This window comes from Eutrigla gurnardus, assembly GCF_963514095.1.
Source record: "Eutrigla gurnardus genome assembly, chromosome: 21".
Classification (NCBI taxonomy): Eukaryota; Metazoa; Chordata; class Actinopteri; order Perciformes; family Triglidae; genus Eutrigla; species Eutrigla gurnardus.
This window is the reverse complement of record NC_139932.1, coordinates 10058548-10076822: the sequence shown is the minus strand read 5'-3', so window position 1 is coordinate 10076822 and position 18275 is coordinate 10058548. Positions and strand designations below refer to the sequence as shown.

Here is an 18275-nt window from a genome sequence, read left to right as displayed (position 1 = left end):
CCCATCATCCCACCGCAACTGACTTGGTAGGGATGAAAGACCCCGACAATAAGCCCCGGCTGACACAAAATGGAGGACATCGGCTCTTTGCTGAGCGGTCGGGGATTTTCACTGGCCATGTGTGAGATTAACTCACCTCTGCGGTTCCATGCTGTGCTGCTGACTCCGCTAGCGAAAGTGGAGAAGGATGCAATGAGGGAGTAAGAAAAGAGAGCTAGAAAGCTATTAAACTCGGAGGTTACTACATTCCTGCCAAGGTTAAAGGAACTGGCTGGTAGATTTGGCAGTTTCCAGAGCTCCCTTACTAGGGCCAATCCAACAGGCCTTCTGTGCACTGTCGAGATTTACCCACAATATTAATAATTTGGAATGAAAAATTGTCACTGAAACATTGCTCGGCGTAGGATTTTTCCCGGTTGACCTGTGGAGTTTGTCCCCACAAGATTTATCGCTAAGCCCCAAACGGAGCCACAAGCACACATCCTTGAACACACAAACACATGCTCGCACATCCTTCGCTCCCCATGTGTTCCTCTCCACAGCCATCAGCCCAGCTGTGTGCCACACCTGGCAGCTCTGAACAACTGGAGAGGCATTAAAAATGAATGAAACCCCATTGAAGAGAAGAGGAAATGAGGAACTAATCCAACCCTGTGTGTTCATTTGGAAGAGTGTTACTTCTGTTTTGTATGACAGATAATGACGGCGCTCATAGAAGAGTGGGAGCGGCTGTGGTGGCGAGCACACTGGTATTGTCATTCATAGCCTTATTCCTCCTGTTAGCGCCTGTCGTTTATTTTCCCACTGCGTTATTGTCATTTGCTGTATTCATTTTATTCATTCTTTTTTATCATGCCCCTACAAAAATGGCACCTGTCTGTGTAGCACAAAACCTCAGTCTCCTTTTGAAAATGCAAATAGGATCTATTTGTGGCGCGCTCCTGTTGGAGAGTGGGTGAGCGTATTGAGGGAAGTTTTTTTTTTTTCTTGTGTGCAGCTGTGCGAGCCTCAGTGTGGCTACATCTGTGTATGCACATAGTGTGAACTCGCCTTTGTGCATCAGTGTAACAGTTTAAAGCGTCTTTGCCTTGGCTGTTTGCATCCATGTCCTTTGGAACTGTGTACTCTGATTTTTTCTTTTGGTTTCATTTGTCAGGAATGACTGCTACAGTGTTTGAGGACGGTTTGTTTGCGTGACTGTGTGTGTGTGTGTGTGTGTGTGTGAAATGCTGCTGTACACATTAAAATCCCTCAGTGAGTTTGAGTCCAGATCCTCCCCGTCACAGGACTGAAGTAGAGGGAACAAACAAGTTGACTGTGTGCGAATCTGTGTGTCTGTGTTTGTGTCACACTGCTTTGAAAGTGCCATGTGAATAATCTTTCTCTTCCCCTTCTGTCTTCTCCCCCCCCCCGCACATCCTCTTCCCGATTTCTCCTCCCGTCCTTCCTCGATCTCTATTCAGGAGAAGAACAAGGACAAAGACAAACGTTTCCGTCCACTCTACGACATCCCCTACATGTTTGAGGCCCGCGAGTTCCTGAGGAAGAAGCTCATTGGTAAAAAGGTAAGAACCAGCGACATAAATTGAAAGTTCTGTGTTAGCCAGTATGTGAATCAACTTGATTTTCCTTCTAATCAGCTTTTGATAGATTAAACAATCTCTCTAAACGGGGATCCCCATACGGCTGTATATAAGATCCAACACTCTTCCACCACCTCACCAGTAGCCAAACACATTTCTGAGGCCCTGAGCTAGAGATCGTTTTCTCTCCCTCTCTCAGTTTGAATACCAAGAACTCTCCGTAGATGCCCTGGGGCTTGGTATTGGCCTGGTCGCACCCTTTAAACAAGCAGTGTTGATTTCCCCCTCTTGTGTCTATTGATCTACCGAGTCTGTACACCTAGGGGGCTGCTATGATTTACACACATCTGACCCAGCAGAACCCAGCACTACGCTTGAGAGCACCAGAGACACAAACCACCGCTTGAACATCCGCCCTTTTTAAAAATTTCAATACGTGAGCTGTTAATGGTGTCTGAGAGAAAAAGAAACTGACTTAAATGACATATAGTGTTACTATTCTGAGGGACTTGCCTCACATTTCAAAATAAAGTTTTCAGCACACACAGTAGATTGCTTTTACTCCAGTAAATCAGTAAAATGATGCCTACATTGTTGTCATTGAACGTACAGTGGCAGTAATGGCACCGGGAGAGAAGGCGGCAGTTGCTCACAGGCATGCCTAGAGCTGTTGTCCAGTGCCTGAGTTGAATGATGGTTTATGTCTTTCCAAATGGCCAACTCTTAACACTTGTCAGGCTCCGAGGCGCCACATTATGATGGGAACCATGCTAGAAATAACATTGGAATCTTTCTTTGCAAAAACTCTGCATTTATGTCATTTTGTCATTGACAAAATGTATTCCTTAGTCAGAATCTATCACATAAATTCAATACTGTTTTGGCAGCTGGCTTCAGAGTAACAGATTTCGGAGTTTAAACCTCCACAAATCTATTCTTATCGTGCTTATTTTAATGTCAACCCATATTTCTGTTGGGCTGAGAAAGTACCAAACGGATTCCAGGGGTTTGAACTACAGCACCCAGACGATGGATGGAACAATCATTCTCATCTCACACCCTTTCATAAACGCACACAATTAAAAAGAAAAGAACACAAACAAACCAACATTTGCAGTACATCCTGAAAGCCGAAAGGCAAGAGAGTTCCTTTTGGTATTCAGTACAAGAGTGAGATTCATATCGTAGGCCCAGCCGCTCATCGCAATCGTTTTAATCATCCTCATTAATGCTCTTTTAATGACAGAAAATTCAGCCGTGAGCTGGCATTTGACGAGTGAAGCGGGAATGATGATTCTGCTGTTTATTTGTGGTGTTTGTGTTGGGATGTAGTGTGGGTGGTGGGAATAGGGAACCTATAGGTATAAGGTGTTAAAATACATACAAAATATGCCGTTAGCATGATGAGAAAATGTGCACCAAGCCATATAATGTGTGGAAAGTACAGTTTTGGCCTTGTGTGTAGAACTGAAAACACAAGCAGTCTGTAGACAAACTTATAATACATACACACATGCAAATCCACATCTGTCGACAGTGACCATTAGCTATTTACTCAAGCAAGAACTAATGGCATGCAACACAAAGAAAGGGAACAATAAAAATGGAATAAAAGAATAATCAGGGACGCACCACAAGGTGCAACATGCCTACTCCATACCATAATAAGTTTTGTCCTCAACACACACATAAGAGTGATGAAAGTATGCACATTTATATGAGGGTGTGTCAGTCGCCCTGTATTAAAATGCATCCTGGACCACTCAATCATGTGAATGACTTTAAACGCAGGTGGGAGTGCACTCCATGACGCGTTGAGAGATTTTATGACTGGGGCTCCAGTCGGAGGTGGTGGTGGTCATCAGGGATCTATTTGTCCACACGGCGAACGGTGTGAATACAAATGGCAGCTAATCAGTGTTCGGCAAACGAAGTGTTCTCCACCTTTCTTTATTATTTCCACTTTTATTTCTTAAGATGCACACAGCTGTGGTGTCACTCTTCCCTGCGTACGTACAGTATGTGCCACTGTGTTCCCCTGCAGTTTATTAGTGTTGAGATTGGGTCTCCCAAAGGTGTGCTTATAGGCTCTCAAAAGTGAGTTAGGTTTAAGTGGAAAGCTCTCGCCAGTTTGCCAGCAGCACACCATTGTCCTTCCTCAATCAGCGGAATCAATAACGGAAGAGCTCCGGAACGTCGCCTCCTTCCCATCCCTTTATTGTTGCAAAGACACGAGGCTAAAGCTCTGTTTAATTAAACCCCTGTCACTCTATATATCCTGTTTTAAAAAATAGAAGCCCTAAAATACGTCTTCTTTTTTTTTTTGAATGTACAAGCACCACCCTTCAGCTATCTTGCAAACAAGACGGAATCATTTTGGATGACATGATCACCGGCTCTCTATGGGCAAGTGTTTATTTGCAAGCTCAAATACTTAACCTTCAAGGTTTTAATGTTAATCTTCGCCACCGTGTCCTACTCGAGTTGTCAAGTTGGATGCAGGTAGGTGTACAGATGCATGTTGCACTCCAACAAGGAGAGGAGTTTAGTCGACCCACTTACTGTCATCCTGTCTCTGAACACTAAGCTCTATAGAGACAGATTTGGAGCAGTAAGCATTGGTAGAAGACTCCAAGACCACTGCGTTCCTGGAAATTCTGCTCCAGAGAGCTCCCCTTTTATGTTTTTTTTTTCTTTTCCTTTTCCTCCCGACACAAACGGAGACAAAAGATTTAGTTGAACAGTGGGCTAATTGGACCTTGACCCGGTGGATTTAAAAGGGAATACTCTGTCTGGTCTGGGTCTTCGCTGAAATATAAAAAGGAACAAGTACCTGAGTCGCATGCAGAGGTGTGACTGCTGATCTTGTGTCCGATCACCAAAGGTGAATCTTTGCGTCATCTAGCTCAAACTGGATTTGACCAAAGCTAACAGGGTTCAGTTATCAGACTGACCTACAGGTATCCCCCCCTTGACAATATTCTATTTAAAAGCTCAGACTGCCTAAGAGTGCAATGCCTTGCATGAATTGGGAAACAAGCAGATTTTCACCCTGACTAAACCTTCTAGGACGTGACTAAGCATTAACTATGAGTCTCAGCATGCTGAGCAAAAGCTCAAAGCCCTAATGCCACCGCTCAGCTTTGGGGGAATAAAGCTACATTAAATGCTTTTTTTCTCCTTCTATTAACCCCCCCTCCCCCCCCATTCCTCATCTCTATGAGGAGAGTATGGTGCTTTTGATCTTTTATAAAACATATCTAATATCCATATTCAAATAACTTTTCTTTTAGGCCAAGCAGAGTCTATATTTGATGGCAGAAAGAAATTGGTGCCATACCTGGGGCCTGTACTACAAAACGATTACCCAGGGTATCTTTTCATTATCTGGCATAATTAACCCCAACAACTGTGATCCCGCCAAGCAGCAAGGAGAGGCTAAGGCTTTCTCAATCTGGCTATGAGTGCGTTCACGTTAAAAGGGCTGTGTTTGCAGCATATGATCAACAAACATAGATAAGTGCGGCATATTTTACAAAAGAGCAAACTATAATATTAGACAAATACAAATAAGTTGAACACATAATCCAGGCTAATAGCAGTTGGAGCTGCCGAACACAGGAAGAACCTTCCTCGATGGGCTGTTGATTCTCATTATGAATTCATAATTTTGACAGCCAAAGGGCTACGTGAGACATAAAACAAATTAAATAAAGTTAATTATCACTTGGGGTAATTAAGAGATAGTTACGATATAAGTTTTTATTTGACATAAGGTTACATTTAGAGGTCGCCATAACCGAGTAAGTCATTCCATATTATGTAAAAAAAAAAAAAACTTCTGAAATATCCATTTCAGGTTAGCTAAATGTGCTCTGAGGCATTTTCCCTTTTTCTCCTTTCCGTCACCGTACGGCTGTCTGTCTCCCCCTCTTTCTCGCGTCGATCCCCACCCCCATTGAAATGGCAGCGTTTGCATGGTGACATAATCCCAAAAAGCTCGATTTGGCTAACTTTATAAGTAGTGCTTCTTGTGCGCCTGGGTCTCAGCCTCAGCAGAAAAAAAAAGTCCAATGGAAATGTTGCATTAAGCCACTTATCAGGGTTGAGCACATTCGGATAATCCTGCGTGCTCAAAGTGGCTCCTGTTATGCAGCTGCTTGTGTTGTACTGTTAGCACCCGAGTTTTCCCCTCTTATTGGTGTGCATGCGAGCGCGTGTTTGCACTGAGAATGCCGTGTGTGCAGTGTGGTATTTGATGTGGTGTGTGTTTTGGAAAATGAGACTTGACGTGGAGCAAAGCTTCAGGTGTGTGTGTTCAAGCGGACGGAAAGCATGTAGACCAAAGCGTCACTGGGGTCCCATGGTTGACAATCCAGATGGGGCTCCCCCTTTCTTCCTCCTTGCCTCTTTTCTTCTCTGCACTGTGCTGACCCAGCCCGAGGCTGTTTTTCCTTCCAGCACTGCTCAACACAGCTAGCTGCAATTACAGCCTGCTAAAAACGCAGCAGGAACTTAAGCACCTCTCTTTCACTTTTTTTTATTTATTTTTTATTCAAACCCACTGTGATTTGCGATATGCCCACATGTCTAATATCCCGTTTTCACTGGTTCAGTAATGCAGCCTGAACTGTGATCCTATGCGTTTCTATGGAGAATGCTACAGGAGTTAAATATTGCTGTTTGATTACACATTGGTCTGCACCATTATATTTATATATATATATATATATATATATTTTTTTTTTTTTTTCTGGCTTAATTTAAGCCAACAATTATTTATCCGTTGTCAACAATTACCAAACAATGACAACAGGTTTGCCAACATAGGAAGCTGAGATGCTGACCTGCACATCATTAGCTCACTAGGCTACTACAGCTATTTAAGAAGTTTGAATTAGCAAACCAAACAAATTCCGATGGCCAATCGGATTTCAAGGGTGGCACATGCACCCTTGACCACTCCCTGAACACGCCCCTCATATGAGCATGTCCGTTTTATGCTCTTGTTTACAAGCAAAAAGTCTTAACAGATGCCGCCCTCCTTATCATTCCCCCGTTTTCTAATCCCTCCACTGCCTCCCAGTCTCCTCTGAGGTACTCTTATAGATAGCTTTGCCTTATCGGGAGATCGGTTAGATGGCCCGTGGAGAATGGGCCTGCAACTCTGCTAATCTAACATTGCTTGGTCAAAGTTAGGCCTGCACGATATGAGGAAAATCTGCGATGTGCGATACCATTGTTCAATATTGCGATGAGATATGACTTGCGATAAATAAACAAATATTGAAGTGTGCATATTAGCTATACAGTTCCTGTCTTTCTGCTATAATAGGTACACTCAGTGTTTCCCCTAGAATTTTTTTCAGGCCCGGTATACCCGCCGAAAAAACCCTATACAGACGAGACGCGTGGGATGGTGTATTGGTGCAGTTGGATTAAGTCAGGTGGCACAACAAGCAGTCTGCAATTCTGCAATTATTATATTTGCATTCAACATTTTTGTTCAACCAGAGTGTATTCAAGGTTTTCAAGGATTCAAGGAGAGAGTGACCTATTAAGGTGCCAGTTGATGGAAATTATCCAAAATTAGGGGCTGGAATAATATGTCTGGAAAATGAGGAGCATAACATTAATAGCTACAGATACTGTAAAACACTAAAACGACATATGAGTGCATATATTGTCTTATTTTATCAAGTAAAATATAAGTTATAGGTTTACTCAACAGCCTGATAGTTCATAGAAATTCAGGTAGAAATAGGTTAACTCAGAGTTCCACAGCTTATCAAAAACAATCCTTATTTTATTAACATAGGCTGCCTAAGGGCGCGATCAGTAGCGTGCCTCGGCACGATTGCCCCAGGGGGGTCCCCCGCGGCTTTGCATTCACACTGCTCCAGCCCAAACGGGCTTTGGCCCGTTAGCCCGGTTGTACAAACGTCATCACATCCTAATACACACATGGCTTGATGTTGTTTTTAAGGAGCACCGTCTCTGCATAGCCTATATTTATATTAAACACTCGACCTGCATCAGCGAATGTGCGCACGAGCGGATCTGTGCGAGCAGGCAGCGCGAGGAAAGCGGATTTTGGACGGAGAAACACAGCGGCATTTTTCTTATAAATGCACCGGTCCGGTTCCGGTACCGGTCCGGTTCCGCTCACACACGAGTCTAAAGAGTGCAACAGCTTGTCAAAATACAGTGTCAACTCCGTGTTTTCAAAGTAGAAAGCGACATCGTGGTGGTTTAACGAGGCGGAACGGCATCAGAACAACATCAAGCGTGTAAAGTACACGAAAAACGTAGCGGGAGCGCGCGGCGAGGATTGTTGCGGCCGCGCATCTTGCGGAGCAAGTCTACTGTGCTGCGCGGAGGCGCTCCTAATGTAAATGATTATTGATTTATGAATTAATTGATAGGTAGCTTATTTTTGGAGTATTGATTTATTTTTTTTGGCCTGGCGGCAGGCCTGTACAATGGTAGGGGAAACACTGGTTGTGTTGCAGGTGGTGATGGAGGTTTGTTGTGTTTCCTCTGGAAGTTGCCACAGCTGTTCGGCATGTTTTACACAGTACCTGTGTTTGTAACACGTCGTCGCTACGGAATCCAAAATAACTCCAAATTGCAGAAGTGCAGTTCTTTTTCACCACAAGGTCTTCGTCAACCACATTTTCCTCGCTATTCTCTCCTTTCTCCGCCATCGTGTTACATAGCCTCGCAGTCGCCACAAAATTAACACCAATTAATTTGAGGGTGGCTCCGGAACACATAGGACCCGGGGGAACATAGGACCCGGGGACGCTGCCGGCGCCGACGGCTAGCTGTTGCTTCATCTGATTGGCCAAATGGTGTGAATGCATGGCGCATGTAAATAAAATGATTTTTATTCATCGCGTTTCAGGCATCTTTTGCGATGTGTTAACCGCGCATGTTCATATCGCGATGACGATGAAAATACGATTTATCGGTCAGCCCTAGTCAAAGTTTCTAATCTGTCATCACCTTGCCTAATGGGGAACCACTGGTTCCACATGACATCCTGCATGATATTATATACCTGTGCGTTTCAATCTCCTCCCCAAAATTCTCCCTTTTCTTGGGTTTTGCTCTTCCATTTTTTTGTTTCATTTTATTTTTGTCCTCCCTAGCAAACATGAAGGCTTCCTGTTTTTCATTGCTTTGTTTGTCCTCTATTCTTCAATTCTGGCAGTGCTTAGCCATTTAACAGAAACGTACACCACAACGTGCTCCATTTGAGTGACTTCTTTTTTTCTATTTAACTGAAGAGACATCAGACTCATGTTTGGGCTATGAGGCAATGTTGAGCTTGCATGTGGATAACACTTCCTAAAAGACAATATGACTGGGCTATTTGCATGGTTAAAATGAATGGAATTGGGGATTTTTTTTGCATAATCTGCGGCTGAGAATATCACGAACCAATTCTGTTACTGATGGAACGACTGTTTGGATATGGGTGTGTGTGTGAGGAGATGGTTATTATTATGTAGTAATGGATTACCTTGATTACCAGACACTGCTAGTGTTTTCACCTCATGAGTCTTAACTTTGGCTTTTGTTGCATTTGCAACATATAGTAGTTTCAGCTGACATACTCTTTTGTATGTAGGGGTGCAGCCACTGTGGCCTCCAAAAAACACCATAATCCATCTTATTATTTTCCATCTGCCCCCCCTCACACTGGTTGACACGTGGCTCTTTAAACTGCCAATTTGTGTGTAGAGGTACAGCTGCATCCCTGCTGTGTCTTCCTGTGTGCAAAGCAGGCTTTCCCCGTCACATGACTGTGGACAGACACGCACACACACGCACACAAAACACAGCTGAGTGACAAAATTGTATTTTCAGGGTGGGTGGATTGGAGTTTGTCCCAAGGGAGCTGTTTTGAGTGTAGAATGATTTGGGCTCTATGACTGTGTGTGTGGGTGTGTGTCTGTGTGTGCACGTGTGCATTGTCCCAAGCACCCATAGTGAGTTAATACTGCTCCCCCGAGGAGATCTACAGTGCTGCCTGATGTGATTCACATTGACTGGGGGTGACCTTGAGAACTGGGACACACAGACCCACTCGCACACAGACACACACACACGCACACAGCCAGACACACACACACGTCTGATCACTCCCTACACTAATTCTTACCTTAACTGGTGTTGCTCTGAGTTTGTCTCTGTACTTGGTGTTGTTTCTGACCCCTTCTCTTGCTTCGCCCCATTAGGTCAATGTGACAGTTGACTACATCCGAGCAGCTACCGGTCCAGGAGAAAGCACACCCGCATTCTCAGAACGCACCTGTGCTACAGTCACAATTGGCGGCATGTAAGTAACAATAGTTTAACATTGGTTTTCGGTCTGTTCCCTTCAGGTTCATTCTCCTACTGTTGATACAGTTTAACAGGTTAGTCAAGCTGGCTGCATGAATGAAACATGCCCTGTTATTTCTGTATTTACGTCTTAAAGTGGAAACGACATAGTCAAACAAGTTAAGCTGACATATTAAAAGGTGTTCCACTCTCAGCAATTATATAACAAACATTCCAAACAATAATCCATAATCCAAACATTTAGATGATGAAAGAAGCCGCCTTATATCATGTAAGAGCATCCCCATGTTGTGCTTGACTTGGCTGAGTTCAACACATACAAAGGACAAAGACTGAGGGGTTACAGGACAGATGGCCAAAAGAGAGCCTCTATTGTGGAGCACCTTTTTTAAGAATTAGTTTTACAAGAGTAAAGCCAAGGTCAGTTTTCATAAACTGATGCTGAAATGGTGAATAGTGCTGTAGCACTGGCTAGCAGCACAGAGGAGAAATAGCCCTCCAATAGGTGCTGACTCGATCGCCTGTCCTCTCCCCTCTCACTCGTCTCTCTTCTCGACTGCCGTCTCATTCAGACCAAAGAAAGACCGGGTCGCTAGGAAATATAAAGCCCGGAAGCACTACTTTAATCTGAATCTGAATCATACCGAAACCACTGTCACAAATTACATATGCAATGACGTCACTCCAGAATGGCAGCTTTCTAGCTAAATTGCTAAATTAATACATTTGAATATACTTGGACTTTACCAGTGCCGATACATGCACGTTTTAATGTCCTCTTTTTACATTCCAGTAGGAATTTGTTACAAATGAGCGGGCCTTAGCGGCAGATCACACAGTATATCATTAATCAGTCTCAGGAGCTTCACAAGCTATCATTTTATTGCATCAGCAGTCTCTGTTTAAAGCTTTCAGAGTTAGGTTCACCTGACACAGAATAATAATTTGTTAAAGCTTAGAATTTGCGATCGCAACGTAGATCACACAGAAACCCGAAAGTGCTTCTTTGTATTTTAATTTAAGGGTCGCCTCGGTACAAGCAATTATTTTCTATCTACAAACACCTCTTTGATGAGATTTCGATTATCAGTTTGAAACATGTATATTTTTTACAGTACTGCAGATATAGATATTAAACTACTCTGCGGTTCAAATTGAATCAAAGCAGGATAGAGGAGCTTTAATGCCGCATGATTTGAAACCATCAGAGGTCTGTTGTTACCACAAAAATCAATTCTAAGCCACGCTTATCTTCTGTTTTTCTATGTCTGTTTAATGCCGGGCTTCATAGCACAAAGCACAGTTACATGCACACATGGAACTGGGCACAACAAGGTCTGTAATATTCAGTTAGTAAGCCTGCGCTGCAACACGGGGACATGCACACTCAATGACACAAGCTCAGTTCTGAAGAGTTTACCTCCTGTCCTTTTATTTCTTTTCCCACACGTCAACCAGAACACTGATGTCCAAGGGCTAGTAGCCACTAAGTGCTGCATTAAGAACAACAATACTCCCCTCTTTCCGCCCTTCTTCCTCTCTTCAGTACATCTGTAACACAGCGAGGAAGTGGTTAGGCCAAGTGTGCAATGTCAACATTTACGTGACCTTTGTTCCTTTGCAACGTCACCTTTTGGATTCATCGTGACCTTTTTTTTGTGTTAGATTTCTGTGAAGACAAAGTTTTTTTGTTTTTTGTTTTATAATGAAAGTAATTTCTCTCCTTCTCTCCACCCTTTCTGCCAGTAACATAGCGGAGGCTCTGGTCAGTAAGGGCCTGGCCACAGTCATCAGATACAGACAGGATGACGACCAACGCTCCTCCCACTACGACGAGCTGCTTGCCGCGGAGGCTCGGTGAGGAACGCGCACATTCTTCTCGTTCCACGTCCACGCCTTCCGTCTCCCTTTTACCTGAGCCTACACACTTGACACAATGAGTCTTTCAAATGTGTCTTCATTCTCATAAAGGCAAAAAATCTTTTGCACAAACCCTTTTTACGCAGACGCTCACACTCTGTCCGCTGCCATCCACGAGTTGTGTAATGACCTTGACAAATTTTTCTCATCGAAAGAGGGAAAAAAGTTGAATTTGACCTTGAGGCTTTTTTTTCTCTATTTTCTTTTTACAAATAGCTTTTACATTTGCTGTTACTTCCAACATGGCAAAGTTGAAATATTCACTTAATTATTTTTCACCATTTATTTTTGCACTGCTAAACAGAAAACATGCCATCGCTCTCAGATATTGATTTATATCTTTAATTTTTTAACTATACAGGTACATACATACTTGTACACACAGATCTTGGTGAGTGCTGGACGTTAAATCAGAGGCTCTCTTTACACAGGCCCTATGAATATAATTATATAGAGGTGCAGTGGAGAGATTTAGTACGAGCTTTATTACTCTGCTATAGATTAAGATCTGCTGGCTATAGGTAGAGCAGATGAAGCCACAGCCTCCTTTTATAGGACTAACGCTTTCACACTCCTTTCTCTGATGCAGTGTCATTGCCCACCTGCCCTCCTTTTCTGCTCTCTCCCTTCTGTTTTCCTTCTTCTTTTGCACATTCTGTCCTTATTTCTCCACCTTAGCAGTTTTCCTTTTTGTCCTTTGGCCTTGCTCTTCTTTGTCTTTTTTTCTCCTCTCCCTCCCCCTCTCTCTCTCCCTCTCTCTCCCTCTCCCTCTCTCTCCCTCTCTGTCCCTGGCGGGGTCTTATTAGAGTTGATGAGAGGTTTCTGTCCATAGCCTAGGTTTTATTTTTAGTTCCCACTGCACGAGGCCAATGGCCTGAAGCCTTTGAAAACCTCCCCCAGGCCATTCGACGCACATATATACATGCTTGCATAAATGGACTCGCTCCATCTTCGAGGCAATGGCCTGCTTCCCCCGTGACCCATAGGTGACATTCGACCCCATAGCCACAACCGCAGTGGTCGTCATCTCATTTGGCCCTAGAGGCTGTTTAAAGCGGCGATCACTAGCACCGGTCATCATCACTAAAGCCCTCGCTGGCACTAAAGGAGCAACCCTTGTCTCTCCATTTCCCCGCCTTCCCTCCATTCTAACAATAATTTCTCTACCATTACCATTTCTCTGCCACCATTTCCACTTTTCATCTCGGGCCTATAGATTATCTGGGTGGGGGGGAATCCTGCCTCTAGGGCTTCCAGTTGAGCTGTAATGGCATTTCAGGGAAGAGAAAAATGGTACGAATTTACGTTCTTCTTCACAAAGCCACAATGGCTCCCTTTTTGTATCCACAGTGATTATTAAAAGAGCTCCCATTTCATCAGGTCTATAAAGCCTCCAGCTTATGTATTGTGATGTGCTCGAGCTGTGTTTGTGTTTGTGGTTTGACTGACCTTAGGGCCGTGAAGAATGGGAAAGGGCTGCACAGCAAGAAGGAGGTTCCCATCCACAGAGTGGCTGACATCTCCGGGGTATGTCTTTTTGAATATCTGTACACATTTTATTGTACTCGGAATGAAAGCCTTTTCCATGATGTGTTCTCTCAAAATGTACTGGTGTAATGATATATTTTCTACTGTGGACACACAACCCACAAGTGCCCAAAAGTGACTGACTTCCACCACACGCTGTAGTCCCCCCCCCACCCATCCCTGATCCCCGCAGCTGGTTTCTTCTTCATCTTCAAGAAATCAAGCGGCCCCTAAAAATAATCAGTGCCATTAATAAAACTATCAGTGGTGCTTGGTCCTAGCTTGTTTACGTGTGCCCAGGGGCTTGATGGAGGCATCATTTGGCTAATGAAGCCTGATTGGGAGTGCTCACCAAATGAACATAAGCGCGGGGAGCCCATAAAATCTCTCAGTAACACGTAATGGGTGATTGGTACACATTGTTTTAAGCATGTGTTTTTGTTCGCGAGACCCTGGAAGCTGGTTTTAAAGCCTGATCCCCATGTGTTTTCTGTTCACCACGCTCGCTCTCTTCTTCAATCTGTAATTCTTGTTTTAGTTCCATTATTAATTCTAGACACACTACTGAGGAATCTTTATTTCTAAAGGGATATTTCTTTTTACCGTCTTAGTTTCACAACAGCTGTAGTCCTACATGACCAGAGGTTGTCACAGTGCACTTCTATACCCAAGTGTGGCCTTCATTAAGTCTCTATACGCTTTCCAAAGTTGTCAAACTGAGTGGCTGGGTTAGACGAGCTCACATGGAGAGCAGAGCAGTGGAAAGTGTACTGATGGCACTCACACAGACATTAAATGCAGCGCTACAATGGGTCATTGTCGCTCGCCAGTCACTGTTCTCGCTGTTGCTATTCTCACACAGCAGCGCCCGAGAGGGAAATTGAGGTCAGTCAGTCAGGTGGTGGACGAGTCACCCTTTTTGTAGGTAGGTGATATTAAAATGTGATGTGAAAATATTTTAACTTTTCTTTTTATTTAAAAAAAGGTTCTGTCTTCTCCAATTGGGAAACACTAAGTTCCAGGTTATTATGACCTTTCTCTTCTGCCAACTATTTGGGCTGGCTGGGGGAACACGGGGACAGCTATGTTTTTTTCTTTTATTTCATTTTAATTTTTAATGAAAGATTTGCCACATGACAGTGAGGAGGCATTCTCCCCTGTATGAATGAGCTGTCACCTATACAACTTGGTAGCTTTTTCTTTACATTTTTTTTATCTCGCAACTCAAAATGCTATCAATCATTATCATAAATGATAATAAAGGCTATAATATTCTTTTATTCAGAGTCCTTCAAGCTCTTTATGTAAATCTGTACTTGTGGACCAGCCATCTCCTTATACATTTTCATAAACCACTACATGGTCCACTGTGAAAGATTCAAAATTGAACTTCAGAGCCATTAGCATCTCATTGTCCCTCTCACACAAGCTCTCTTGTAGTACTTGAACTCGTCGGCTCTAAAGAGACATTTGGTTAATATAATCAGGTGCTCTTTTTCTGTATTAGTCTGTTTTTTTTAATTTTTAGTTCAGAGGCGTCCACCAGAACTGGGCGTCATGTACAAGTTGTTCACATGCAAGGTGATGGCACATTAAACAGCAGAGGCACTGAGCCAAGTTATTGGAGCTCTTTAACACCAGCAGGACTTTAGTGTCAGGCCAATAAGTCCGACATTGCTCTGCATAACTGCTCTCAAATGTTATGGCGTTCCACATTGTCATCATCGTAACCTCCCTATGTCTTATTGTGTCAGCAGGACAGATAAATTACTGGACCCTGTAAAAATAATTATGACAGGGAATTGTTGTGCTGACTGAGCAACCCTGGGCTATTTCATCAGGGCTTTAAGTGCATTTTATACTTATAAACCCACTGAACTCAAAAGGCTGAATTGATCATTCCACGTGCAGCAATGGCTTGGGAGTATTTTCGCTGGGAGGTGCTCAATAATTAATTTACTTTAATAACGGGAAAAAGCAATATATGCCACACCCTGCTTCCAACTGGAGATTTCACACATCTCACTCATTAAAAAACCGGCCGGTAACCCAGCGCAGGCTATGGCCGGCTTTACGTTTTTAACGCGATTGTGCTGTGTCGAGCGTTTTTGTGTGTGACATCAGCACTGCGAAGCCCTTCTAAACTCCCCCTTATTAGTGCCACCCTGTCAGTGGTTTAGGTCAGTGCCATTATATGCAGCTGCAACTCCTCCCCTCCCTCAGCGATTCCAACAGGACACACACACACACACACACAGGATTTGCAGCACAGTTCCAGGATTGTTGCCCAGTCAGTGCCAGTAGGCGTGTGTGCAGGCGCATGCACCAGTTGTTTGGCTAGGCTAATGTAATGAGCATTCTGAAGGACCAAAAATAGCACATCCTTCCCCTCCCTTTTCCTCTTGTCTTTTCCCTTTTCTCCTGTGCGCTCCACGCCCACACACAGCTGCACACGTGCACAGACGCTCCCCCACATGCAAATACACACTCCCCTACGTCAGCATCCTTTAGCTCGGCGCTAAAGGTTCGCTGAAAAGGGATTATTTACATTGAGTGGGATGCAGTCATAAATAGAGCAAAGATAGGTTTATAAACGTAGAGTGTAGGAGATGAACACTGGGGGGTGGGAGGAGTGTGGATAAAGCACTTGACTCACCTTGTACCTCTTAAGGTTGCATAATGAGTGCCTCTCCTCTCATGTCTCTTCCTTTTTCTTTTTTTTCCCCCTTAACCAAGTTAGACTGCACATCCCACTCACTGCAGGTGCTGTGTTTGTGTGAACAGCAGAATGTTTGGTGCTGTTGTCTCCCACTCAAGGGGCTATTTTGGACTGGAGTGGGTGGAGTTTATGCGGTGCATCTCATGGCTAAAGCACCTACCCTTTTAATCCCAACGTCGTGAGTTCGAGTCTCACTGTCCCGCTCGTCTGTTACTGCCCTTCTGTGTTGTGTACCAATCCCCCCAAAACAGGAAAGGAAACATTAACATCAATCTATCAATGAATTTTGAATTTGAAACACACACACTAATGTGGTGTGGTATCTGGTGGTCCGTGACTGATTGTTATGCCTACATGCTCATGCCTGAGGTAGGCACATATTCCATTTTTTTAAATTTTTTTTTATGGTTTATGAATCTGCCACTGCATCACCAGCCCTGCCTCGAATACGCATGATTTAGCTCCGCTTGTAATTTTGGCGCGGGCACAACAATAAGCTTGTGACTCACCCTTGCAGACAGAGATGGGAGCAGGAGCGGAGTGAATAATTTCTGATTGCACGAGTTACCAGACGTGTCACAGAGAGCAGAGCGGACTTCGTTGAGTCAGATTTAGAGAGATCTGGAAAAAGCCCACAGAGTCAGTCATCGATGAACCCGTGTAGTCTGTCTCGTCTATACCGGTTGCTTTTCAATTGGCTGAGTTGTGCTGTGGATGCTGTATCCAGGTTGATTATGTCACACTGTATCAAACATTTTCAATTTTCCATTTGCAATTCAATAACTTGAAATACAACTTGAAACCGTTTTGTTCTTTGATAAATAATTAATGAAAGGGGTATAAAGTGTTTTTAAAAAAAAAAGTGTTAACAAGAATATAGATGGTGTTATATACTTTTGTTCCATCCTAAGATTTGGCTCAATTAACATTTTTAAGAAAGTTGCATAGCTTATGAAATGGCTCTTGCTTCACATATTATCTAACATCCTTTATCTTTCTTTTTGCCCATTAGGAGACACAGAAAGCCAAGCAGTTTTTGCCCTTCCTGCAGAGGGCTGGCCGTTCAGAAGCTGTGGTAGAATACGTCTTCAGTGGCTCCCGCCTCAAGCTGTACATGCCGAAAGAAACCTGCCTCATCACATTCCTCCTTGCCGGTGGGTAGAGTTCTTTTAAATGCTTGGTGCCAAGGTCATTTCCTTCAAAGCCCCTCTAACCTGCTCGCTTAATCTGCACAGGCGTTAGTTGCTGCCGTGTGAAAGTTTGTTGACCGTATTAAAAAAAAAAAGTGTATTGGAACAAATGCATACAAATTGAGAATTCTGCCAGCTCAAATATCAGAGTTCAAGCTCTCCCCGCACCTCTCAGCTGGCAAGCCTGGCAGGGCAAAGGGGGTAGCTCTGTGCCCATAGCCCACCAGGGTTGGTGTGCAGCATGTGTCCCCTTTGACCTCACCCTCCCTCCTCTCTGGCTCTCTGCCACGTTTGAAATTTAGACTTCTCTGCTCCTGTCTTTTCTGTTTTACTGGCGCTGTGTAAGCTTGGTGAAAAGGAAAAAAAAAATATTGATATAGATATAAAAGTATAATTTTTTCTTCCTTAGTTTGTATTCGTCCCCTACTTGTCGAGCAGTATGTGGGCAGATAATAAATGGGAAGTTATATGGCTGCAGTTGATTAATGCATTAATACAGTTGATTACATCACCATGTGTTATTTCATATTATGACATTTTCCTCTATTTACTGACATTATAGACAAAGATTGAATCAGCAAATGAATAGAAAATTAAAATAATGAATCCAAGAATGAGTCCAATCCTTCAGCGTTATCCATCTTGTTTTCAGTGTGTGAAAACAACAGTAGTTTAGGGCATGATGCAGATAGGATGAAATACAGACTGTTTGATCGGAGGTCTGGTCATATATTTTAGCTCCTCGACCGCCTTGACAGTTTGCGCTAGTAATAAAAACACTGAGACTGTATCTTTGGCAGCCAACAATGATTTGCACATCCTCACAGATCATGGGAAGGGTGAGAATGCTTATCCCCTCCACAACGAATGATGCTCTTTGTTATAGTCGCAATAAAAATCCCATTCGATCCATCTCCATTTCAGTCATACATTTTTTTCCAGCCATACAGTTCCTCTCCACTTCCAGTCGGACAAACGCCGTAC

General features: G+C 43.5%; 1 protein-coding gene across 1 annotated transcript in view; it reads left to right on the top strand.

Moving 5' to 3' along the window:
* snd1 (staphylococcal nuclease and tudor domain containing 1) overlaps window positions 1–18275 on the top strand; it is a 159890-nt gene that overhangs the window by 27459 nt on the left and 114156 nt on the right. Inside the window, exons 11-15 of the mRNA XM_084038890.1 lie at window positions 1464–1565; window positions 9830–9930; window positions 11682–11792; window positions 13310–13382; window positions 17114–17255. Of these exons, the coding sequence (XP_083895016.1) occupies window positions 1464–1565; window positions 9830–9930; window positions 11682–11792; window positions 13310–13382; window positions 17114–17255 (529 nt within the window). The remainder of the gene's footprint in view (window positions 1–1463; window positions 1566–9829; window positions 9931–11681; window positions 11793–13309; window positions 13383–17113; window positions 17256–18275) is intronic.